The sequence below is a fragment of the Stenella coeruleoalba genome (genome assembly GCF_951394435.1).
Source record: "Stenella coeruleoalba genome assembly, chromosome: 8".
Taxonomy (NCBI): domain Eukaryota; kingdom Metazoa; phylum Chordata; class Mammalia; order Artiodactyla; family Delphinidae; genus Stenella; species Stenella coeruleoalba.
The window spans coordinates 71,260,620-71,286,720 of NC_137154.1; the positions used below are offsets into that span (position 1 = coordinate 71,260,620).

Consider the following 26,101-nt stretch of genomic DNA (forward strand, 5'->3'; position numbering starts at 1 on the left):
AGCACTTCAGAATTTATAAAGTACTTTTTACCTGAGTACCTCCCTTAACCTTCAAAACAACCTTTAAATATAAAACCTCTAATTACCTACAATTTTTAGATGAGAATACCAGGGCTCAGAGAAGTAAAACAAATTATCTAATGTTTCAGAACCAGTAACTGCTAAGATTAGGACTTGAATGCAATTCCTATGACTGCAAATTCAATTTCCTTCCACCACATCATGCAAAGCTAAGCCACTCAAGTAGCACAGTCTGTCTCCTGTGTTAAAGGGTGAAATACTGCCGTCTGGGGCCACCTCTACTGCTGATGTGCGCAGGCCACAATATCCTGAGACTGTTGCTGCTACTGTTAAAGCATTCTGTTGATGTTCCTAACACTACTCTTTTAAAAAATGTCTAAACTGCAGATTTACATTAGACCAACTAAGAATGTCTTTTCTATATGAAGTAATACACTCAAGGTTACCAGCCTTATCCTTTGTATTACATTTAATTTTTTGAAGAATAATCAAGTCTATACAGATGACTTTGAATCAGAATATTTTATTTAATATATTAGTTATTCCTCTAAATTTCACAATACTGATACTGCCTAGTGGTACCAAAAGAGCTTAGGTTTACCAGTCCTCTCAAATTTTCCCTGAGCTCACAAAGAATCGATAATAGTTTCCATGAGGCAGACCAAAATGACTTTGAGAATACATATCTATAAGGATGCAAAATATATACAAATAAATGTAATATATGAGAGCATGCAATCTGTGCAGAAAGAGAGGCACAAAAACATACTCTAAGTAATACAAAGAAGGAAAGTCCATTAAGTTATGGGATCAGAGAAGGCTCAAGGAACACAGCCATGTGAGTTGTGCCCCAGTGGTTGGTATCCTTTTAATGGGTAGAGATGTTGATACAGCACTCAATGCAGAGAAGAACCTAAACTAAAATACAGAAGAAGGTAACTATTTGGACAAGGTAAGTATATAGTCTGGATCTCTCTAATTTATATATCACATTCTGTTCATTCCTTCTCAATTTCCCTCCCTAGTTCCTCTTCTACCATTTACCAAAGCTATGTTCTTGGTCCTCTTTTTACTCCATAACTCTCTGGATTATCTTCCTCCTTTCATTTTCAACTAATATCCATATTCTGATGATTTCAAAATATGTACTTCCAGCCCTGCTCTCTCTCCCAAACTCCTACAAGTTTCTCATAGGTACCTGAAATTCAATGTACATAAATATTATACCAAGGGCTCATGAAAATGAAAGAAAAAGATATCATTCAAGAAATTTCTAGAGATTCCTCCTCTGGATCTGGTAACTGATTGAATGTCAGAGTTCAGAAAAAAAGAGCAGCCGATGGGGCTTCCCTGGTGGCCCAGTGGTTGAGAGTCCGCCTGCCGATGCAGGGGACATGGGTTTGTACCCAGGTCTGGGAAGATCCCACATGCCGCAGAGCGGCTGGGCCCGTGAGCCATGGCCGCTGAGCCTGCGCGTCCGGAGCCTGTGCTCCGCAACGGGAGAGGCTGCAACAGTGAGAGGTCCACGTACCGCAAAAAAAAAAAAAGAAAAGGAGTAAATTTAGAGATAAAGGTGATGACAGTTTTGGAGATGCTGAGCATAAGGGATATCTACAGAATATCCAAGGGCATGTGTCTAAGACACAGGCATTTGTTTTATACGTATTAAGACAGAGGTTCACACTAGAAGTAACAAATTTTGGAGTCATCAGTAAATACATGGTAGGTAAAGCGACTAATTTAGATATGATCAACTAAAAAGAGCAAATAGGAGAGCAAAGGGAAATGAGCCAAGGATGAAGTCCTAACTGGAGTGTTGCTATCTAAAGGAAAGGAAGACAACAAAAGAGATTGAGTGGTAACTTGAAAATCTTTCATAAGGTCATTTATCATAGTGGAAATAGCATATGCTTTAGGCTCAGAAGAGGGAAAAAAAATTGTCTCAATGCTAGCTATAACTTTACTAGCTAGGTAGTCTCCCTATGCCTTAGTTTCTTCATCTACAAAATGGGATTAATATCTTCCTCAGAAGATCACTGTGAGGATGATTTAATGAGACAGTAAGCACTTAATAGTGATAACTACTGTTATTATATAATATCCAGTGGTAATAACACATAACACCTAACTTAGTAGGTAGCTCAGCAGAACAAGCTTAGGATACCTGAGGTGAGTAGGGGGGGAAAAAGGAATGTGGAGGTATTCAATTAAGAATTAAAAGAAAGAAGAGAGAAATGCTAAGTGTGAAGGAACTAAATGTACGTCAGGCAATAACAACACATTTAAGGGATAGGTCCCCTTTGCCTTGCTCATTTTTACACAAGGAAATGACATGCGACCAGGGGAAATCAGGCATTTAAGTGCTTTTTAAAATTATGATTGATAATCAAATGAAAGGTGGTGTTTACTTTGACTGAAAAACCATCTACTGTATTCTCCTATATATTACTTTATTTCTCAAAAGCTATGAGTATTTTCTTTTAATGACTGAATAATATTCCATTGTATATATATAAATATATAAACATACCACATCTTTTTTTCAATCATCTTACGTTATTTCTTTAGAGTTCTTTTACGAACACAAGCATACAATTTTTTCTTTTCTTTTTTTTTAACTGAAGTATAGTTTCTGTACCATATTATGTAAGCTATAGGTGCACATATGGTGATTCACAATTTTTAAAGGTTTTATTCCATTATAGTTGTTCTAAATTACTGGCTATATTCCCTGTGTTGTACAATATAGCCTTGTAGCTTATTTTATACCTAATAGTTTGTACCTCTTAATCTCCTACGCCTATAATGCCCCTCCCCGCTTCCCTCACCCCACCTGTGACCACTAGTTTGTTCTCTATATCTGTGAGTCTGCTTCCTTTTTGTTATATTCACTAGTCTGTTGTACTTTTTAGATTCTACATATAAGAGATATCATACAGTATTTGTCTCTCTTTGACTTATTTCATCTAGCATAATGACCTCCAAGTCCATCCATGTTGCTGCAAATGGCAAAATTTCACCCTTTTATGGCTGAGTAATATTCCATTTTATACACACACACACACACACACACACACACACACACACACACACACACACACCACAGCTTCTTTATCCATTCATCTATTGACAAACACTTAGGTTGCTTCCATATCTTGGAAACTGTAAATAATGCTGCTATGAACACTGGGGTGCATGTATCTTTCTGAATCAGTGTTTTGGGTTTTTTTTTTCCACCCAGGAGTGGAACTGCTGGGTCACACGGTAGTTCTATATATACCTCATCTTCTTTATCTATTCCTCTGTTAATGGACACCTAGAAAAGAATGAAATCTTGCCATCTGCAAGAACATGAATAGACCTGGAGGGTATTATATTTAATGAAGTAAGTCAGACAGAGAAAGACAAACACCATACCATTTACGTATACATGGAATTAAAAAAACAAAGGAACAAATATAACAAAACAGAAACAGATACAGAGAACAAACTAGTGGTTACTACAGGGTAGAGGGGTGGGGAAAGGGGCAAAACAGGTAAAGGGGATTAAGAAGTATAAACTACCAATTGTAAAATAAATAATTTACAAGGATGTAATGTACAGCACAGGGAATATAGTCAATATTTTATAACAACTTTGCATGTTGTGCAATCTATAAAAATATCAAATTACTATGTTGTATACCTGAAACTAATAATGTAAATCAACTATACTTCAATAAATAAATAAACATCTTAAAAATTAAAAAAGCTATGGGTATTTTGTAGATCACCATGCAAGTGGAACAAAATAAAAGCATGAGGACCAAAAAATAGCTTAAAAGTATGTTTCCAGTTTCCAGTCCATACAATAAGTTAATGCTTAGTTATTTAGGCTGGACAAAGAAAGGCACCTACATGCAAACGGCTTGCTTTGCAATGGCGATGAAATATATTTATCCAAAACTGACAAATTTATTCAGAGTAGGAAAAAATAAAGAAGCAAAAAGAGAGAGTGTGCTTTAAGAAAAATTACTTGTACAAAGTGACAATTCAATTTTTTTATCTATGCAACCCACTATCTTACTGCAGTAATTCAAAATAATGAAATTTACTTTCATGAAATTCAGCAACAGTTTTTAAAATAAGTCACCTACTTTCAGTGAAAGTAAAGCAAACCAGAAAAGCAGCAGAATATCATTCAACTTTCATGTTTCCCAGTAGTCCAAATCCAAACACAACCAACAGGTCTAGACTTAAGCTTACAGAACACACTGGATGCTGGGAAGGCTGGCAGTAATGAGTCCACCAAAAAGGAGGTGTCTAGGCAGTGAGCCTGTTCTCTGTACATTCAGAGTACTAAATAGTCTGTACAGTCACAAAGGAGGAGGAAATTCGACAAAAAATACCATTACAGACCCATGTCTTTAATATTTTCTCCTGGAAGTAAGGGTGGTTCTTCCATTTCTGCTAATTTGTTAGACTCCCTCAGGACCTGGATTGGAAAGGGGAGGAGAGAGCAAGAAAAGAAACATTTTTTTATTCAAAGGCTAATTTTTTACTCAAATTTCAACTGTGTATGCTTGGTCTTATTTAAAGTTATAAACTATATCACATATACTGCTTTAAATCAAATTATAAAGACTATAATGCTGGCATGTGTAACATGTGAAGTTGCTGTTTTTCTACAAAACATGTACTGAGTGCCTACTCTGTATAAGGTACTACACAAAACACTACGTTTTCTCACTGACTCCTACAACAGCCCTGTAAGAGTAGGTATTATCATCCTCATTTCCTAGATGAGGAAAGAGGCCAGAATTAACTTGTTCAAGATCCTATAGCTAAAAAGTGCGTGGGCGCGCAACTGTCATATGCTAAATATCGCAATTGTAATATGCTAAATATCGCAACTGTCGTATGCTAATATCGCAATGGTCGTCCTATGCTAGATACATCCCGCTAACTGCCAAAAGCCTCCCCTTTCACCTCTTTCACTGCTACACAATAACCTTCACTGTCGCCAGTCCTTTACCTCCCATTAATTCCTCAACCTTCTGCAATCTGGCTTTGCGACCTAACCCAACCCCTTCCAGGGAACCTGCTTTCTCCCCAATAACCTCCTCAGTATTAAAGACAATGGGTATTTCTCAGTCTTTATTTCTATCTCCTCTCCTAGCTACATGTGATACTATCTGCACTTGCCTGCTTCTTGAAAGTACACTCTCCTGGCTAAACTCTTCCTTCTCTGGCCATTCTTTTTCAATGACCTTTATATGCCCTTTTCTCAACCCTCCCTATTTCTTCAAGGTTTGTCCATTTCTCACTTTACTCACTTCCTGTTGATTTCATACCTTATCTATGACATTACCTAACTTCAATCTACATTGTCAGCTGAGATTTTTCTTGGACTCTAGTTCCATACATCCAACTGCTTAATGTTCCTCTCCATCTAGATGTCTCACAGACACTCTGAACTCAACAGATTTAAAATTGATCTGTGTTCCATACTTAGCAAGAGGCACTACCATCCATTTGGTTGTCCCAGCCTGTCTGGGGGGAGGGCGGAGCAGTGGTCTCTGTGAGCAGACTCAGGCCTTCTACTTCAACCTCAATTTGTTTCATTAGACTGAGAACAAATACTACTAGAAAAAAGATTCTCAATTTTTTTTTTTAAATAGCTTTTAACTTTTATTTCGTTCCATCCAAAAAGTAGACTTAAGAGTCCTCAAAAGAAGGTAAAAGGGAGAAAAAACAAGGCATTCCCACTGCCTTAAAGGTCACCTTCTGCAGGCCGTCAAAACTGAGTTAGATGTCTGCCATGCGTGAGCTCCTATCTGGCACTTACCACACCACTCTAATTGCCTGTCTTCTTCCGTACTAGACCCCTAGAGAAGAGGTACCATAACTTATACAATTTTGAACTCTCAATAAAAATATAACACGAGGCACATATGTAATTTTTAATTGTCTTATAGTCACATTAGAAAAAGAAAAAACAGTCAAAAATTGATTTTAATAACATATTTTATTAAATCCAGTAAGTCAAAACTATTGTCATTTCAACACATAATAAATATTTTTAAGTATTAATGAGATATTTTATATTCTGTTATTCATACTGAGCCTTCAAAATCCAGAGTATGTTTTATACTTCTAGCACATCTCAACCAGACCAGCCGCATTTCCAGTGTTCAATAGCCATCTATCTAGTGGTGCCCATATTGGCAGCACTAATGCAATGAATCTAATTCTTACTGATAGTCAAGTCATTCCCTAGTTTAAGTTAGGTGCTGAGGGAGGATTACACAAAAGGGTTAGACATTACTGCCACAGTCCAATGCTCACCTAAGGCAAATAAAGGAAGAACTACAAAGAACAAATTACTTCTGTTCAATAAATTTGCAATCTAAACAAATTCATACTTTTGAAAATTTTAAAATTTATTTCAGAAAGTCACCTTAGTGCAATACCTAAAGAACTAAAATATATACACACATACATACTTTGTTAATATTCCACATTCTAAAACTCAAAAAACGTCATATTTTTGAATGGTATCTCATTGCCAGTTCCTGATATAGTCTTTTATGCAGTCATAAAAGAAACTTAAGAAAAAAGGAAGAGAGAGAAGTAGGGAATGAAGGAGAAAGGGCGGGCCCATGAAGATGCAGAAAAACAGGATAAAAACCTGCACTATGCAAATATATAGACTTCCTGGCTTCAAATCCTGACTGTGCTATACGTTAGCTAAGTACTCTTAGACAAGTGTTCAACTTCTTTATGCCTCATTTTTTCCACCTATAAAATGGTGATAACTACAGTATGCCACAAAAGGGCTGTTACAACTTAAATGAGTTAATACACTTAAAGCATTTACATCATTGTTGACACAAAATATATACTTAATAAGTATTTCCTATTTATAGAAATAATAATAGTAAAATTAATAATAATAGTGAAAATTTAGACTAACAAGATTGCCAGAATCTGGTAAGAATTTCTAATTATGAAAACAATTAGATCAAAAGATATGAATAATAACTAACACACAGTATACTGAAAAAACCAAACAAGGTTACACATGTGAAAGGTCACATAAAGGGAATCTGCTTTATCCTTTGCCCACTGTCTTATCACTTGATTTGGCAATACAATGATTATGTCACTTCCAAAGCTGGGCACTAGTTCTCTATTGCACAGGTATACCTTCTTATAGTTGCTACAGTGTTGTTCCCCATGATTTCCTCTCTTTCTATATTTCTGTACTCAGAAGGAAGCTGCAAACCCCAGAAAATATGTGTGTTGTAGACAGGTGTGGAGAGAAAGGCAGTTCTGGCAGAGGCACAGGTGTATGACGAGGTACAATCTTCATAAGTAAAGCTTTGCAAAGTGAGAAAAGACACAGGGAAACGCATGCAAGTAGTGCATGCTGAGAATCATAGGCTCTCATATACTCTTGGACTAGAATGTCAGAGAGCAAGACAATGAAGAGAAGCAAGATGGACAGCTTTGTTTGGAAAATCTGCACCAGATGACAGACTTTTAATAATAAGCATACACTGGAGGTTATACATGAACAACTCACTTTAGAGCTCAAGATATAGAAAGGAACTCAAACAAGTACACAAAGCAGGGCCAAGGGCAATCCAGACCCTTTGCTTACTGGCAAATACTGATTCTGAACCAATCTATCCTTAATGAAACAGAAGAGAAAAAAAAAAAAAATCGGGCCTAAAAAAAGATTGTTTGACAAGAAAAAGGTAGTATCAGCCTGAAGCTCAAAAAAAGAGCAGTTCTCTGAAAATATTCCTATAAGCATTAGTAGAAACAATGTATAAACTATATGGCATACCCAAAAGGAAACCAGCCTATCCCCTAGGAAACAGGAATAGAAAGGAGAGACTGAAACTAAGAGAAATGGGTAAAATAAGGAATTACTACAAAAAAATTTAAATGTAACAGCAGAAGTAAAATCTGTGCTGGAGTTAATAAAGAACTGAATGGATTATTCAGAAGACAGCATTTATGTACAGGGCAAACGTGAAAAACCCTCTAATAATTTGTAGAAAAGAACAGACATAAAAATCATGAGAGAAGATGATAACCAATAAAAGAATTCTATTCCCTAAAGGAAAAAATTAAAACAGGATAGAAGCAACAATCCAATATGTAATTGAAGAACATGCTTTTGAAATGAGTAAAGATTTTCTAAGTTTGCTGATCGAAATAGTTTATCATGTTCCACATAAAAATCAGTGAACAGACATATACGGGTGTATCTCAGCAAAAATTTTTGAACTGTAATTAAAAGACAAACTGTGAAAATATAGACAAAAATGTTTAGAAAGAGAAAGAATTTCAATACAAAAGCAAAATCAGGCTACCTTCAAGTTTCTCTGTAAAACCATATTCTAGAAGACAATAAGAAAATGTTATCAGATTCTTGAAGGAAAATGTTGTGACCTCTCTAATGTGGAAGTCATTCTCAGATACACCAAGTCAACAAAAATGTAACCCACATGTCCTGCTTTTGAAAAAAGAAAAACATTACCCAACGCAGTAATTAAGGTGAAAAAGGGGAATGAAAATTAAAACTTATATGTAAGAAATTTGTGGTACCCAGTGAAGACAAGTTTTTTATATCCTAACTGCCTTCCAGCCAAAAAACAGAAAAAAAAACCCATTTGGTGGCAGTAGCCACCATACTAACCTCTCTGAGTCTTAGTTTCATCATTTATATTATTACGGTAATATTAATATCCACCTTACAGGCTTGTGAATATGAAATGAGATAGCTGCATCATAAAGGGATTTGCAAGATGCTGTTAAAATATAAGAAATACTTATTATTCACTTAAGAGAAGCATCAACATAAATTTGCACTGTCTCTTCTCACAATGGCTTATTCACATGGTGCTTTATTCCTCTGCTCTAAAATACACCGGGATTAATATTTGAGACAGCATGTCATAAAGGTAACCATATATCTCTCTAACTCTTGACCTACTAACTTCTAGACTTAGCTACAGAATAGCAAGCATCTTACTATTCTAAAGAAAGCAGCAAGAGAAGTGATGCTAGCTCCATGGTAGCATAAGGCATCCCTCATTTTCATTGTCCTTTAACATCTAAAATTTGGTATCTATCCATGAACAAAAGTGTCCCCATGGGAGCTATGGAATCCAGCACCATATGTCGAGGGACCTAGAAGGAGTCTGCCCCACCACTGCATCGTGTAAAAAGCAGACAGAACCTGATACAGGCTGTAGAACCAGCAGGAGCCTGTGAACTGACTCCAACTCCTCTTAACTGCGGTACCTGGAAAACAATGACATGAGCAAATACCCACAGATGAGAAAGGCTTTATGGAAGTTCAGGTTTCTAAAGAAGTTCCAGCACTCCAGTGGGAACAACAACAAAAAAATAACAAGTTTGGACCCATTAGGGTAAGAGGACCTTTGCCAGTATCACCCCTCCCCCCAAGGTGGCACAGCCTGGAGAAAAAGGTTTGGAATCCCTCTGGGGAAAAGGGAAAACAGTGAGTGAGCACACAGCTTTCCCAGCTGTGGGGACACTGCTAAAGAAACCCACCTCTCTCCCACAGCCTCAGAGTATTATTAAAGCAAGAGCTCCGTGACTGGGGGAAGGGAGGAGCTCAGGGAAGAGGCAGGTAGGAATACCAGAGGGCATTAAATGGATGTGGTTCTCTGCATTCTAGACTCCAGGAGGAAGGCCACCATGAGTCACTGGAAAAACTTTATCCAAAGATCCCCTAATCTGACCCACCAGAACTCCCAATTCCCCAAAGGCCACATCCAGACCGTCCCCACTCTGCAGCCAGCTCCTTGTTCACATTTCCAAGGGCAACAACAGTGAGAGTAAGCTCAGGTAGACAGGGAGTGTACATAGAAAACAAGCCAGGGTCTATGGGAAAGAGAGAAACCACAATCTTGAGCTGTAGCACCACCCTCTGGAAAATGAAAGAGAGATTAACCAACAGCCAGCCTGGGTCACAGTAAGATTTAGAGAAGACATACAAGCTTAACAATTCTGCCACCAGAGGGAGCAAGAAGTGTGGAGCTGATGTACCCATACAAGGTCACAGAAAGCCCCAGAACACAAGTAGGATCAACAAAAAGTATCTCTCAGCTAGTAAAGATTAGAGGAAGCAACTTAGTTCAAATGCCAAAACAGCAATGTAAAACTACAAGGAACATGAAGAATAAAGGAACTGTGACATTACCAAAAGATCATAATTATCCCCCAGTAACTGAAGGCAAAGACACAGAGATCTGTGATTTATCCAGTAAAGAATTCAAAATAGACATTTGAGGAAACTCAATGACCTACAAGAAAATAAAGAGACAATTTAACAAAATCTGGAAAACAATACATGATCAAAATGAGAAATAAACAGAGACAGAAATCATTAAAAGAACCAAACATGAATTCTGGAGCTGAAGAATTCAATGAATGAAATGAAGAATGCAAAAGAAAGCATCAACAACAGAACAGAACACTCAGAAGATAAGAATCCATGAGTTAGAGGATAGGAACCTTGAAATAACCCAGTCAGAGGAGAACAAAAAAGAAAGAATGAAAAAGAATAAAGAGGGCCTACATGATCTATGGAACACTATCAAAAGAATCAATAGCAGAATCATTGGAGTTCCAGAAGGAGAAGAGAAAAGAAAGGGGGAATAAAGCTTATTAAAAAAAAATAATGGCTGAAAACTTCCCAAACCTGGGGAGAACGTTGGACACTGAAGTTCATAAAGCTAATAGATCCCCCATTGTTTCAATTCAAAATTATTTTCTCCAAGACACATTATACTCAAACTGTCAAAAATCAAAGACAGGGCTTCCCTGGTGGCGCAGTGGTTGAGAGTCCGCCTGTCAATGCAGGGGACACGGGTTCGTGCCCCGGTCCGGGAAGATCCCACATGCCGCAGAGCGGCTGGGCCCGTGAGCCATGGCTGCTGAGCCTGAGTGTCTGGAGCCTGTGCTCCGCAATGGGAGGGGTCACAACAGTGAGAGGGCCGCATACTGCCAAAAAAAAAAAAAAAAAAATCAAAGACAAAGAGAAAATCCTAAGAGCCGTAAGATAAAGATTGTAAACTACAAAGGAACCCCCATTAGGCTATCAGCAGATTTCTGAGCAGAAACCTTTCAGGCCAGGAGAGAGTGGAATGAATGATATATTCAAAGTGCTGAAAGGAAAAAATTGCCAGCTAAGAATACTCTATCCAACAAAGGTATCCTTCAGAAATGAAGACATTTCCAGATGAATAAAAGCTAGATCAGCCATATAAAATTATCACCACTAGATCTACCTTACAAAAAATGCTGAAAGGAATTCTTCAAGCTAAAATGAAAAGACACTAATAGTAACATGAAAATATACAATTCACTGATAAAGGTAAATATACAGTGAGGTTCAGAAAATTCTAATTCTGTAACAGGATGGTGTGTTAACCACATAACTTTCAACATTATATAGTTTAAAGGAAAAGACTATTAAAAATAACTAGAGCCAGTATAATTTCTGCATGAATACACAATATAAAAAGACGTAAATTTTAACACTAAAAACATAGAAAGTTCAAAGCAATCCCTATCAAAATTCCACTGGCATTTTTCAACAGAAATACCAAAAAAAACCCTAAAATTTGTATGAAACCACAAAAGATCTTGAATAGCCAAAGAAATCTTGAGAAAGAACACAGCTGGAGGCATACTTCCTGATTTCAAACTATATTACAAAGCTATAGTAGTCAAACAGTGTGGTACTGGCATTAAAAATACACATAGATCAATGGAACAGAATAGAGAGCACAGAAATAAACCCACTCATCTATGGTCAATTAATTTACAACAAAATTGCCAAGGATATGTAATGGGGAAAGGACAGTCTCTTTAACAAATAGTGCTGGGAAAACTGGACAGCCTAATGCAAAAGAGTGAAAATAGACTCCTATCTTACACCATACACAAGAATCAACTCAAAAGGAATTAAAGACTTGAATGTAAGACCTGAAAGCATAAAATTCCTAGAAGAAAATATAAAGGATAAGCTCCTTGACATCAGTCTTGGCAATGATTTTTTTGGATTTGACACCAAAAGCAAAGGCAAAAAAAGCAAAAATAAACAAGTGGGACTATATCAAACTAAAAAGCTTCTGCACAACAAAGGAAACCATCAACAACAAAAAAAGACAACCTACCAAATGGGAGAAAATATTTGCAAATCATATATCTGATAAGGGGTTAATATTGAATATACAGAGAATTGATACAACTCAATAGTGTGTTTGGAAATCTTTATAATAAAATATGGGGGGAGTGGGGAGAGTAAGGATTTTAAACTTGATCAGTCATGTTAAGGAAAACCACTGCAGGTTTCTGATAGAGGTAAACGGCATGGTCATAAAGGTGCACAAAACTGTATCTGATAAAGATGAAAGGATAATAATCTAGGACAGAAATATCAAAATCCTGGATTAGTCTGTGGTAGGAGAAATAAAGATGCATATGAAATAGTTGTTGGAAGAAGTGATCAAATTTGACCCTAGGTTTATAAAAAAAAAAAATACAAGCAATTATTGAGTAACACAGGCTGCTTTTTACTTGAAGAGAATTGCATTTCAGATATGTCAGTAACGAAAAAAGAAATGCAGATTAAACAAAGAAAGGAGTTAAGGTCAAAACAAGAGGTCAACTCAGAAACACCAGGGTCCTACCTTCCTAAAATGAGAGTAGAGAAACTAAGACAGCAAAGCCAGACAGACTCATTAAGTTTGTCAGCATTCACATGGAACTGTCTTCAGCAGAGAAAAAGTTATATAACCCTCAGATATGAGAGGAAGAGAGAAATTCCCCCCAGAAGAAACCCCCTGGAATACATAAAACACTTTCTCATACTGGACCAAAGTCACGTTACTAAGTGGCTATCCATTCTGTTACTATCAGATGCATTAGATGCTGGCCTGCCTCAAGAGCTCTGGCTATATCAATAGATAAGATTATATAAAATCTGCTCTTTACTAGCACCTAATACAATATTTAATCCTTTTCTTAACTATCAAGAAAAGTGTATTGATCACATTAAAATCTTACTGGTGGAAAAAAACACACAGATTGAAATGTATAATTTATTATTCCTAAAACATAATTCAGTTTTGCTCTCTCCCAACCATTTTTTTTTTTCCCCCATTTTCTTCCATGCCCTCTTTATCAAACTATTTTCGAAATGCTCAGTAACTTTCCATGCAACTCTAACCTACCTCCCTTTCTCTCCTTCTCTCTGATCAGGAAATTACTATAAAGGAAATTCAGAAACCTTGTCTATAATGATGATCTGGAAGTTGGCAAGTTTATGGGTCAGTTTTCACATGGAATGTCAGATGACAGAAAGATAGGAAAGAATTTTTCTGAAATCTGCAAAACACTAAATTATAATCACCTGAAAGGGAAAAATGAGTCTGTAGAAGTTATACACTATCTCTCACAGCTTCTTTATGTACTAGAACTGTGAAGAAAAAAATGAACTTACTCTTCATTGGATAATTCTATTAAAGAAAATTATTTTACATCAATTTCACTTTATTCTATTTTTATACTTCACTGACAAACCACAAAGTATGCAAATGAATCATACAAACCAAACTCTGAAGAGGCACAGACTGGCGTCTGGGATGGATCTTACTGGTTACATATTTGAAAGTACATCCAAATTCAAGCACAAGGAAGCTCGTTCTTTTTATAACACTGCCAAGGACACTGGTTTTCAGCTGAAACCACAATTAGTAAGATATGGATAATATTACATCACCATCAATGATTGAACAACAACAAAAAAAGGGCAAGTATCTACAGAGGAACAGTCTGGAAAGCATCACTTCATGCTATGGGTTGAACTGTGCCCCTCAATAAACACAGGTTGAGGTACTAACTGACAGCACCTTGGAACATGACCTTATTTGGAAACAGAGTCAATGCAGATGTAATTAGTTAAATGAGGATATACTGGATAGGGTGGACCCCTAATCCAATATGACTGTTGTCCATATAAGAAGACATCCCTAGAAGACACAGAGATACCAGGATAATGCCATATGAAGATGGAGGCAGAGATTGGAGTGATGGATGTTCCAATGGATGGAACACCAAGGATCATTGGTCCTCCCCGGCAGCAAGAAAAGAGGTAACAAACAGATTCTTCCTCTGAACCCTCAGAAGTAACCAACCCTCTCAACACCTTGATTTTAGATTGTGAGAAAGAAACAAAAATCACTGTTTTTCAATCCTCTACTCTCAACACTTCTGACACCAGATGTGTGTTTTTTCCCACACCAAGTAATTCTCCAATTCTCAGCGGATACCAACTGGGTGCCCTATAATTCAGTTACTACACTATCACCCATGGTTAGTGCAGACTTCACATTGTAAGGGCTTAGTCCCACAAGACTGCCTCCTACTTCAAGCACTAATCTCAAGTCTCAGGTTGCCAACTGTACTTCTGACCAATCGTTCATAAATCAAGGGTTCCCACAACCCCTCCTTGGGTTCAATAATTTGCTAAAATGGTTCACAAAACTCAGGGAAACACCTTACCTACATTCGCCAGTTTATTATGAAGGACAGAACTCAGAAACAACCAGATGGAAGACCTACATATGGCAAGGAATGGGGTATGAGGCTGTGTGGAATTTCCATGCCCTGTCTGGGCCTATTACTCTCCCAGAACCTCAAAGTGTTCACCAGTCTGGAAGCTCTTTAAACCCCTTCAGTAAGGGTATTTTTATGGATAAGGGTATTTTTATGGAGGCTTCATTACTTAGACATGATTGATTGAATTACTGGCCATTAGTGATTAACTAAACCTCCAGCCCCTCTCCCCTCCCCAGAGATGGGAGGGGGCTGAAAGTTCCAAACCTAATCAAAGGTGGATTCTCCTGACAACCAGGCCCCATCCTTAGGGGCTTTCCAAAAGTCATTCATTAATATAAACTCAGGTGTGATCCAAAGGGGTGTGTTATGAATAACAAAAGATGCTTTTACTTTTATCACTCTGGAAACAGAGACAAAAACTAAATATTATAACAAAAGATGCTCCTATGGCTCTTATCACTTAGAAAATGACAAAAGTTTTAGGAGCTCTGACCAAGACTTAAGGATGAAGATAGATATATATACATATATATATATATATATATTTCTTATTACATACTCCAGAACTGTGAGAGAATAAATTTTTGTTGTTTTAAGCCACTCAGTTTGTATATTCTGTTACAGCAGCCCTAGGAATAACACACCTAATATCAAGAAAAATTTTCAAGTTTAAATCTTAAAATGCAAGGTGTTCATAACTGCCAAAACTTGGAAGCAATAGAAAAGTCCTTCAGTGAGTGAATGGATAAACAAACTGTGGTACATCAATACAAAGGAATAATATTTAGTGATAAGAAGAAATGAGCTATCAAGCCACAAAAAGATATGGAGGAATCTCAAAGGCATACTGCTAAGTAAAAGAAGCCAATCTGGCTATGTATTAGATGATTCCAACTATATGACATTCTGGAAAAGCAAAACTATGGAGACAGTAAAAAGATCAGCGGTAGTCAGGGGTTCAGGGAGAAGGGGGGGAGACAAATAGGTGGATTAAAGAGTGCTTTTAGGGTAGTTAAACTACTTTGTATGATACAGTAATGGTGGAAACATGTCATTATACATTTGTCAAAACCCGTAGAATGTACCACACAAAGACTGAACCCTAATGTAAACTACAGATTTTAATTAATATTATTATGTGTCAATATTGGTTCATCAATTATAACAAATGCACCATACTAATATGTAAATAGGATGTAAATAGGAGAAACTGTGGAGGTTGAGGAGGGGAATAACATAGGGCTGCAGGGCTTCCCTGGTGGCACAGTGGTGGAGACTCCTGCTGATGCAGGGGAAACGGGTTCGTGCCCCGGTCCAGGAAGATCCCACATGCCGCGGAGCAGCTGGGCCCATGAGCCATGGCCGTTGAGCCTGCACATCTGGAGCGTGTGCTCTGCAACGGGAGAGGCCACAACAGTGAGAGGCCCGTATACCGCAAAAACAAAAAACAAAACAAAAAAAAAAACATAGGGCTGCAACTATTTTAAAAAAAATAACTTAGGACATTAAAATAACCACAAAAACAACTACCATTGGGACTTCCCTGATGGCGCAGTGGTTAAGAATCCGCCTGCCAATTCAGGGGACACAGGTTCAAGCCCTGGGCCGGGAAGATCCCATATACCGCAGAGCAACTAAGCCCACGTGCCACAACTACTGAGCCTGCGCTCTGCTCTAGAGCCCACAAGCCACAACTACTGAGCCCACGTGCCACAACTACTGAAGCCAGTGCACCTAGAGCCCATGCTCCGCAACAAGAGAAGCCACCACAATAAGAAGCCCACGCGCCGCAACTAGAGAAAGCCGCGCACAGCAACGAAGACCCAACGCAGCCAAAAATAAATAAATTTTAAAAAATTTAAAAAAAAAACTATCATCTATGACCAATATCATTTCATAAAAGAAAGGAGTCTTTTAAAACCAAAAAGTTAGAATGATATAATCCTGTGATAAAGAACACTTCTTCCCAGTAAAGGATGGCTTATATCAATTTTTGCCAAAAGCAAACGGAAGTAGATAGGTAGGTAGATAAAATATTATCTCATTACTTTCATTTTACCTCATACACAGAAGACATCATCATGACCTGACCTGGTTAATGCACTGCTTTTAGAAGATCATTACTCATTTACTGCTTATAATACCTTGAAAGAGAAGTAGTGGTTTTATTCCCATTTCTAAATGGGATAATTGATCCTTAGAGAAGTTAAGCAACTTTTCCAAGGTGACATATACCTCACAACAGCAGATGAACTTGAACAGATGTATGACTGAACTAAGACTATGACCATGACATAATAGCATCCTACTGTAACTGTATAGCAAGCGATATGATGGATCAGAGGCTGAGAAAGAGATCACAACCAGAGGTAAAGATATGGGAGTCACCCATAAAGTGACGATAGCTGAAGTTATGAGAAAGAAAGAGCATAAGGAAGACAGGAGTAGGGAGTTTGGGGGTGAGCAAGTGATGAAGGACATATTACGGTCACCTTGTTTAGCTGAGGAGAGAGGAACAGCAAGTACACAAAGGAGGGGCAGTCCAATAGAAAAGAAGTGAACCCATAAATTGTCACCAGGTTTGAAACCTAGAGTCATCATCTTTGACTCCTCTCTCCCCCAATCTGCAATACTCAGGCAGCTTAAACACATTACGTCCACATAAATGTTTTTTCAAACCTGTCCTTTACTCTGCATTGTCATTACCCTAGTGCATGCCCTTTATCAATTTTTACTTGGAATTGTACAAACAGCCTCCAAACATATCTCCCTGTTTTCATTCTACCTGCCTCTAATTAATACCCCTCTTTATGTATCCGCGGCTTCTTCTAGACCTCCCCCAACAATTCCCAGCAAATGGAAACTTAAACACACTCTTCTGTCCTGAATTTTTTAATCTATCTTGAACATATTTTCATATCCACATATGAAAATCCATTTTTTCTTTCCAAATACTACATAGTATACAATTGTAAACACATAATTTATTTAACCATCCCCCTAAGCAAAAAACATTTCTATTGTTTCCAGACTTTCTTCATTACAAATTTGAGAATCAGCTTGTCAAGTCTTAACCATATTATTTACAAAATAAGCAAGAATTAAAATCTGAACAATATTGAGCCTTTCTATCAAAAAAACAAGGTATGACTTTCCATTTATTTAAGTATTCTTTTATATTACTCAGCAGAGTTTTAAAGTTTCTTCATATAGTTTCTTTCTATATCTTAAGTTTATTCCTGGATATTTTATATTTTTAATTGTTATTATAAATAGGATCTTTCCCTTCCTGATATTTATAAGTATTTTTATAATAGAAAGCTGTTGATCCTTACATATCAATTTTGGCTTTTAGTATGCCTTGTAATGTTTTGCTGAAAGTTGGACATGATGCGCCACGTAAAAAGAACTGATATAAACAGGCCCCTAATGATGTCATAGTGAGGTGAGGAGGTGGGAGGGGAAATGTTCTATAGCCCTATGACTGAATCCCATAGTCCTCTGTCTTTTAGTGAGCTTGTGCCCCTGCAGTGTGATGTTTACAAGTGTTTCTTTGTCCCTCCACCCCTCCCACCCCCAGATAGGACAGGTTGGCTAGAGGGTGCTGAAGTCTGTATTTCTCTTCTCCCATGGGGAAGGTTAGAGGAGGCTGGAATTGGGTATTTCCCTTTCCCCAGGTCAGTTAGGCTCTCACAAAGCCCATAGGCTGGGCTAGTAAAATAGTTTCTTTTGAGGGCAGGCCTTGTTAAGAAGAACAGAATATTCTGGACATTTTCAAAATAGCTGCTTTTCCCCTCCCTCTGCCAGAAGCAAAAGAGATTTTTCTCAGTCTTCACTGTGAGAACCTGGTAGGGCTCCTATAGGTAAAACTCACAAAACTATGAAGGTCCCCCTAAGACTGGGACCCCCTTGAGTATTTAACTCTCAGTCTTGTCCACGCTGATCCGCCAGCAATTTGTCAATTACAGTTTAAGTTGTCCTGCCCCTTACTGGTTCCAGAGACAGTTTCTGCTGACGGGTTTCTGTTCTGCCTGTCTCTCTAATTTGGGAGACAGCCATTTGTCCTGTGATCTCAATTCTCTGATGGATCTAAGAAGAGCTAAATTTCAACTTACTGGCTTTTTACTTGTTTGTTAGGACAGATGACTTCCAAGCTTCTTTTTGTAAGCAGTCACCTGATTAGTCTTTTGTTTCTAATAATTTTCATTTGATTTTCTTAACTTCCAGGTAAAATGAATGCTCCTTTTCAGTAATATGCCTCCAATGTACAGTTGTCCCTTGGTATCCACAAGGGATTGGTTCCAGGACCCCCACTGGATACCAAAATCTGAGGATCCTCAAGGCCCTTTTATAAAATGGCATAATATTTGCATATAACTTACGCAAATTCTCCCACATACTTTAAATCAATTCTACATTACTGAAAAAAATTCTAATAAAATGTAAGTGCTATGTAAATAGTTGCCGGTGAATGGCAAATTCAAGTTCTGTTTTTTGAAAATTCTGGAATTTATTTCCCCAAATATTTTCAATCCGCAGTTAGTTGAATCTGCTGATAAGGAACCTGTGGATTCAGGGGGCAGACTATATTTCTCTAATCTAACTGCATCAGACATTACTTATAAAGACTGCTAAATAACACAGGCATGATAGTAGGTACCCTGTCCTGTTCTTTAGTGGGACTACTTCTAATGTTTTAATATTAGGCACAATGCTTAAGAAGTATTTACCTATTCCCTTCTAATTAGAAGTTCTAAAAACCTGAAACAGGTTAAATTTGGTCAAATACTCTTTATTAAATGCCTTTTCTGCATATATAAAGATAATTATGTGGAACCCTCTCTGTCTTGTAAAGGAAGTTATATCAGCAGCACTTTTACTATGCTTAGCTTTGAAGTGTGAAACATTCTCTACTCCAGTATCAGGATCATGTTAATAAGTGTTCTACCTAATTAAATATACTTTAGGCACAAACACTTTCTTTATCTCCTTACTATCAACTGAATATAGTCACTATTATTCCTGTTGCATCATGACTATATTAAATATACTTTTATGTTTATCAATTTTTCCATACATTCTAATTTTTTAATAATCTCTATATATGTTTCTATTATAATTATTTGGCTCTTTTTACTAAAACTCTTAACAGAGTTAATTCAGAGCTTTTATTCTTTTAAGCCTTAAAGGGGTTAATAATACCTGCAATATAATCTGCAAATCACATCAAAATAATTACAAACCCAATAAACATGCTATAGACTACTCAACAGTATAGTATCTAAGACCCTACTTACTGTAGCTTAGCCAACTGCTGACATCATGAACTTGTGGTGAGTAGAGTTGAAGAGCTTTTACTCTGATACCCAATCTTGTAACTGTAAAAGTTCTACATAAAACTTTTAAGGAAGATTCTTTTGTGTACCAAATACTAAGAGTAATGGTGACAGTAGTAGAGCACTGGTGATTTTTATTTTTTCCTTAATCCTATTTCTATTTCCCACAAATTAGTACACTGTATTACTTTTATAATAAAAAAAACTCTCAAGGTTATTATAAAAGATACAAAATTTTACAAATACGAGTCAGGTAATTTTTGAGAGAAAAGTTTCAGTAAAATGGAAATCATGAGGGTGTGGTCTGAAGTCATTTCTCTATTAAGCATGGAAATGAGACAACTGTGAACATTTCCAAGTGTGATGAAGGAATTGAATTAGTGACTGTCTCTCTTCCAAATTTTCCTCATATAATTTCTTCAAAGCTTTTTCAACATTGTTCCCTCTCTGATTTTTATCTAAATATCTCCCATCAGAAAAAAAAGATCATAATGAGCTAGAAGGGTCAGAGATGGGACTGAGTCTATGATAAACGGGCTGACCATGATTTGTTTCACTGAAGAAGAGAAGTACATTCCAGATGTGTGAGTGAGTGATCATGAATGGAAGTGTGAATGAGCACATATTGTGTAAGGGACTAAAAGAAGAATCCCTATCTATCGGGGTGGGATTACACTTGGGGACAGTTAGAGATACAGTGTGATAGTTGTGATGGGATCAAACACACAGAACCCTGAACACAAGGCTTAGAAGTCTGAACTCACTAGTGTAAGAAACGGGGATCCCCTTGAAGAATTTTTAAACAGGGTATCACATATGGAAGTGATGTCAGAGGAAGATTAGCCTTATGGTAGTGCATTAGCTGCATCAGACAAAGACAAGCCTATCAGATATAAGAACTAGGGGACTGTTAACAATGGAAAGTAAAGGGGAAATGAGCATTTTTCAAAAGATATGACATTCTGTTAAAAGAGAAAGTAACTTTCTATTTCTCATTCTCTTCAACTGATTAGTCAAAACACTTTTCCTGGGTACCTTCCACATTCCAAATATGGAGTTCTAAGGATACAAGACAGGACAACAGATGTATCTTATCTGTATATATCTTATAGTATATTCTCTTTTTCTTTCCAGAACGTTTATTTTTCTTTAAATTCTTGTTTTTGTAAATGCCCTCCAAGTTTTTTCTTTAAGTATGTTTAAATGTAGTAGTACTTTATTTACTTATAATGTAAACTGCTTTGGAATGTTCTGCCCTTTCTGCTCCCAAGGTATCCCTTTGTCATAGTACCTAACATATAATAATCATGGATTTGCTACCTCCTTTTCCACTGTACATATAGATTTTTCTTAAGTCTTCTGTATATACAATCATTCATAAATAATAAAAGTTTTGTTTCTTCCTTTCATTTCTTACATTATTTATTCTTTTCCTATTTTACTGGCTAGGACTCCTAGCATAATGTTGAATAAAAGTGGTGATAGAAATCATCATCAGGTTTCTAAGTTTAAAGGAAATGCTTCTAACATCTTCCCATTAAGTATGAGGCTTACTGTGGAGTTTTGGTGGATATCCTTTATTTTGCTAAGATGTTCTTTTCAATTCCTAGGCTCTCAAGAGTTGATGTTGGTATGAGGGGTGGTGGTATTAATCATAATAAGTGCTAACTTCAATCAGTTTTGCTCTGGCTATTTAAATAACTATGTATAATAGACACTGTTCTCTGTTTACCTAACATCTGCTCTATGAGCCTTAAACTTATTCCAACTAGATTTGCATACTTACAGAATATGTCAATATTACATTCATGTACACACTCTAGATAAGAAATAATCCAATTATCTCTGACCTTTCGTTCATAAAGAAATATGAACAATATAACACAAATTTTGAAAGGACAATCACACTTGCTTGATTTAAGCCCATTAAATATTTCAAGGGCAGATGGTTAAGAACAAAACCCAAAATATTATTAACTTTTATCTCATATATATTTATGTATACATAAACTATATAAATATAAATATATATATAATATATATATAAAATATATAAAATATATTTTTATATATAAAAATATATATAAAATATATATATATAATATATATATATTTTATTCTAAAATAGAGATAAAAAACAAAGAATAGGGGCTTCCCTGGTGGCGCAGTGGTTTATTCTAAAATAGAGATAAAAAACAAAGAATAGGGGCTTCCCTAGTGGCGCAGTGGTTGAGAGTCTGCCTGCCGATGCAGGGGACATGGGTTCATGCCCCGGTCCGGGAAGATCCCACATGCCGCAGAGCGGCTGGGCCCATGAGCCATGGCCGTTGAGCCTGCGCGTCCGGAGCCTGTGCTCCGCAACAGGAGAGGCCACAACAGTGAGAAGCCCACATACCACAAAAAAAAAAAAAAAATACAATTTCATTTTAATATTTGATTTTGAATTGTAGACAAACATCCGTGTAAGTGCCATATCACAGGCATCAACAAAGGAAAGGGGGTACTGCGTAGCCTGACTTTTACCTTATCTTTTAATCACTACCATTTAAGGAACATACTTCGCTTAAAGCCCAATGCTATACTAATTACTATTTATACTATTAAATAGTATAAATACTAATTAAAATTTATACTATTTATAAATAAATAGAGTTGTGCATTTGAATTTTAAAATCCTGTATTTCATGGGATTTTAGTCTTCAGTGAGCAAATAAATCAACCAAACACAAATTCCCTAGGTTCTTAATTCTACTGTCAAACTTTAAAAATATGTTCTTATTAAAGAAAGTCTGATTTTAAAAATTGCAAATTTATTTTAAAATAATTTATTAAAAATTCTATATGAAAGGATTTTAAGTTTTTTAAATGAAATTAAATAGGCTGCACTACCAAGTGAAGAACAAATGAAAGCAAAGAGAAAACCCTAATGTTACTGAGGATTCAATTTATCAAGCCTAAGTTTGTGCTCAACTTTTTAGAAATACATCTACTGGATTAAATCTGTATATGACTTTTTCCACAACAAACAAGGCTCACAGGGTGAAAAAGTACCACAAATAGAATTCCACCTGAGTAAATATAAGTTCAAGATATCTAGAATAGTCCACTACCCCCACTGATTTTCCATTCTGCTTTACTGATGTAGGAGCAAAGAATCTTGCTTGACTAAGAAATTCATAACAGAAGCTTTCACAGCTGTTACTCCACTACAACACTAACCTTTCAGGAAAGTGTCACTTCATGGTGCCTGCAGCAGAAAACCTATACAATTCAATTTAATATTTTTAATGAAGCAGGATTGGCTTTTCAATGCATTATGTTCTTTACACTTCTATTTAAAAGTTGTTACTGGGGCTTCCCTGGTGGCGCAGTGGTTGAGAGTCCGCACTGCCGATGCAGGGGACACGGGTTCGTGCCCCGGTCTGGGAAAATCCCACAATGCCGCGGAGTGGCTGGACCCGTGAGCCATGGCCGCTGAGCCTGCGTGTCTGGAGCCTGTGCTCCACAATGGGAGAGGCCACAACAGTGAGAGGCCCAAGCACCGCAAAAAAAAAAAAAAAAAAAAAAAAAAAAGTTGTTACTAACAGAGCTTCTAAAATGTTGAGGCTCAGGGCAGAGATAAACATGAGGCTATGTGGAGAACTCAAAGCCTACAGGTTAACCAACTTCAAATCGTCTGTGAATGATGATGTTCAAACTACCATACCAAGCCCCTCATCTCATAAATAGAGCCAAACCATGGTCAAAGAACAACATAGCTGTCTGCAGTTAGTTGCACATATAATTTACTAGAACACTACCATTTTATAGCCACTAAAGGTATACATAATAAAAGCAAAATATCATCAACTAACAAAATTGAGAAGGGGGAGAGATCAGATATTATTAGAAAAACCATCTTTTATGATTAATTAGAAAAGCAATTCTCACTTATTAAGGGATATTGAAAACTGCTATTTCTACCTCAAAAATGTGTTAAAGTTATTCCTTTTAATTAAGAAAATTGCACTTCACATTTGAAAAAACTTAGCAACAAAATCATGGGAGAATAGTCTCTCTGGATAATGTGCTGTACAGGAATATGACCAATCTGAGACCAAATATCAATACAAGGGCAACACCCAGCTGTGTGCCTTTAAGCACATGATTTAATTCAGCTCTTCTGAATATCAGGTTGCTCTTTGTCAAACAGGGTAGTGATATCTGTCTCACAGGATTGTTGTGAAAGTTAAATGAGATAAGGGGTGTATAAATATTTATCCAGGTAGCACACTACACTTTTTTCAATTATTAGAAGTATGTTTTTCCTCCACCCTACACAAACATTTGAAATCAGGCTGCATTTTAAAAATGATATTAAATGTTACTCCTTCATTTCCCTTCCACAACTGAAAAAAAGACTGTGATTAAGGTAAAGATTATATCTAATAATCAAGGATATCTTTTAAAATGAGGAAACAGGAAAACAGTCAGCCTAAGCATATTAGTTTTTTCTTTTTTCTCTGTCCTTTCAGGCACTCTACTGTGGAAAGTACGGTTAACCTTTGGTTGCCCAAAACCATCTTCTCCTTAATTTAACATTTAACAATTGTCTCTTCATTTGTCTATTAAAAATTATCTGAGTTGGGCTTCCCTGGTGGCGCAGTAGTTGAGAGTCCACCTGCCGATGCAGAGGACACGGGTTCGTGCCCCGGTCCGGGAGGATCCCACGTGCAGCGGAGCGGCTGCGCCCGTGAGCCACGGCCGCTGAGCCTGCACATCCGGGGCCTGTGCTCCACAACGGGAGAGGCCACAACAGTGAGAGGCCCGCGTACCGCAAAAAAAAAAAAAAAATTATCTGAGGGCCCCACGAAGTTGTGAAAGATGCTGAATTGACAAGGCACTAATGGGGACAATTCCTGAAGTCATGGACCTGATGTATAAATTTAACAGATTCCCTTAGTATCCTAGTGCTAAGAGAGTCAATAATTCAGGACATTTTTGTGTCTAATGTAAAACCTGAAGGGACAACAGCATAAAATAAGACTACTCCAGACAAACTTACATATATGATCACCAGACTCATTATCTCCAAATAGGATGTATGCAAATGATCTTTTGCTTCAGAAGGAGAATAAAAGTACTTTGTTACCTTTTTTGGGGAAAGGAGGGAGGGAGAGAGGAAGGAAGGAAGGGAGGGAGCACGTAGTGCCCAGATCTTGGTTTCTAATACCATTCTCCAATAAAAGAAATCTGGCTCCCTGAGAAATGGATGATGATTCTAGGACTGGGGCAGGAAGTATCAAGATGAGCTTGGAGTATCTTGCAGTGACAGAAAGTAAGGAAGAGCTGATAAACAAACAACGAACAAAACAATCAACAACAACAGCAAAACACCATAATGATGGGAGTATGTCAAAGGGACACAAGATCTGACTGAAAGAAATCCCAATCTGGAGCTGGAACAATTTGAGCAACAAAGTAGTACTGGACTGTAATATACAAAATAAATATCCATGAGTTTATACTGATATAAATAAATGATTGCATAAATCAATAAATGAGAGAGAAGAGACAAATCTCTCATGCAAAAGAAATACAAGGTGTTCCACTCTAACAAGGTAGAGTCTGGGCTCCTTAAGCATGGACTGTGCATATTTACTTCCTTTCAAAGAGTATAGTATAAGGATAAGAAGGGGAAAAAAGAGTATTTTATAGTGAAAGAACCTAACACTACCTCAACCAAGTGATTAATGTTAACATTAACAGTGACAAATCATGTTGATAGTATGTACCTTTGATATGATATGATGAAAATGGCTCTTCACCTCTGTGGTCTTCTTCCCCAAAAGACATAATCCCAGTCTAATAATGGGTAAAACACCATTCTACAAAGTATCTGACCAGTGCTCTTCAAAACTAACAGGGTCATGAAAAACAAAGAAAGAAAGCAAAACCTGTCACAGCCAAGAGGTGCCGTGCCTAAGGAGACATGACTACTAAATGCAGTGTGGTATCCCGGATGGACCATGGAACAAAAAGAAGGACATTAGGTAAAAACTAAGGATATGTGAATAAAGCATTGATTTTAGTTAATAATAATGCATCAACAT

At 36.9% G+C, this 26,101-nt stretch overlaps 1 protein-coding gene across 9 annotated transcripts in view; it reads right to left on the reverse strand.

Moving 5' to 3' along the window:
• MTMR2 (myotubularin related protein 2) overlaps positions 1-26,101 on the reverse strand; it is a 108,489-nt gene that overhangs the window by 42,121 nt on the left and 40,267 nt on the right. For 8 of the 9 annotated variants that reach the window (XM_079930338.1, XM_079930343.1, XM_079930345.1 and 5 more), the window contains one exon: positions 4,420-4,495. In XM_079930338.1, the coding sequence (XP_079786464.1) occupies positions 4,420-4,495 (76 nt within the window). Of the gene's footprint in view, positions 1-4,419; positions 4,496-13,664; positions 13,794-26,101 lie in introns of all 9 variants that reach the window. The other variant, XM_079930346.1, reaches the window with a different exon arrangement.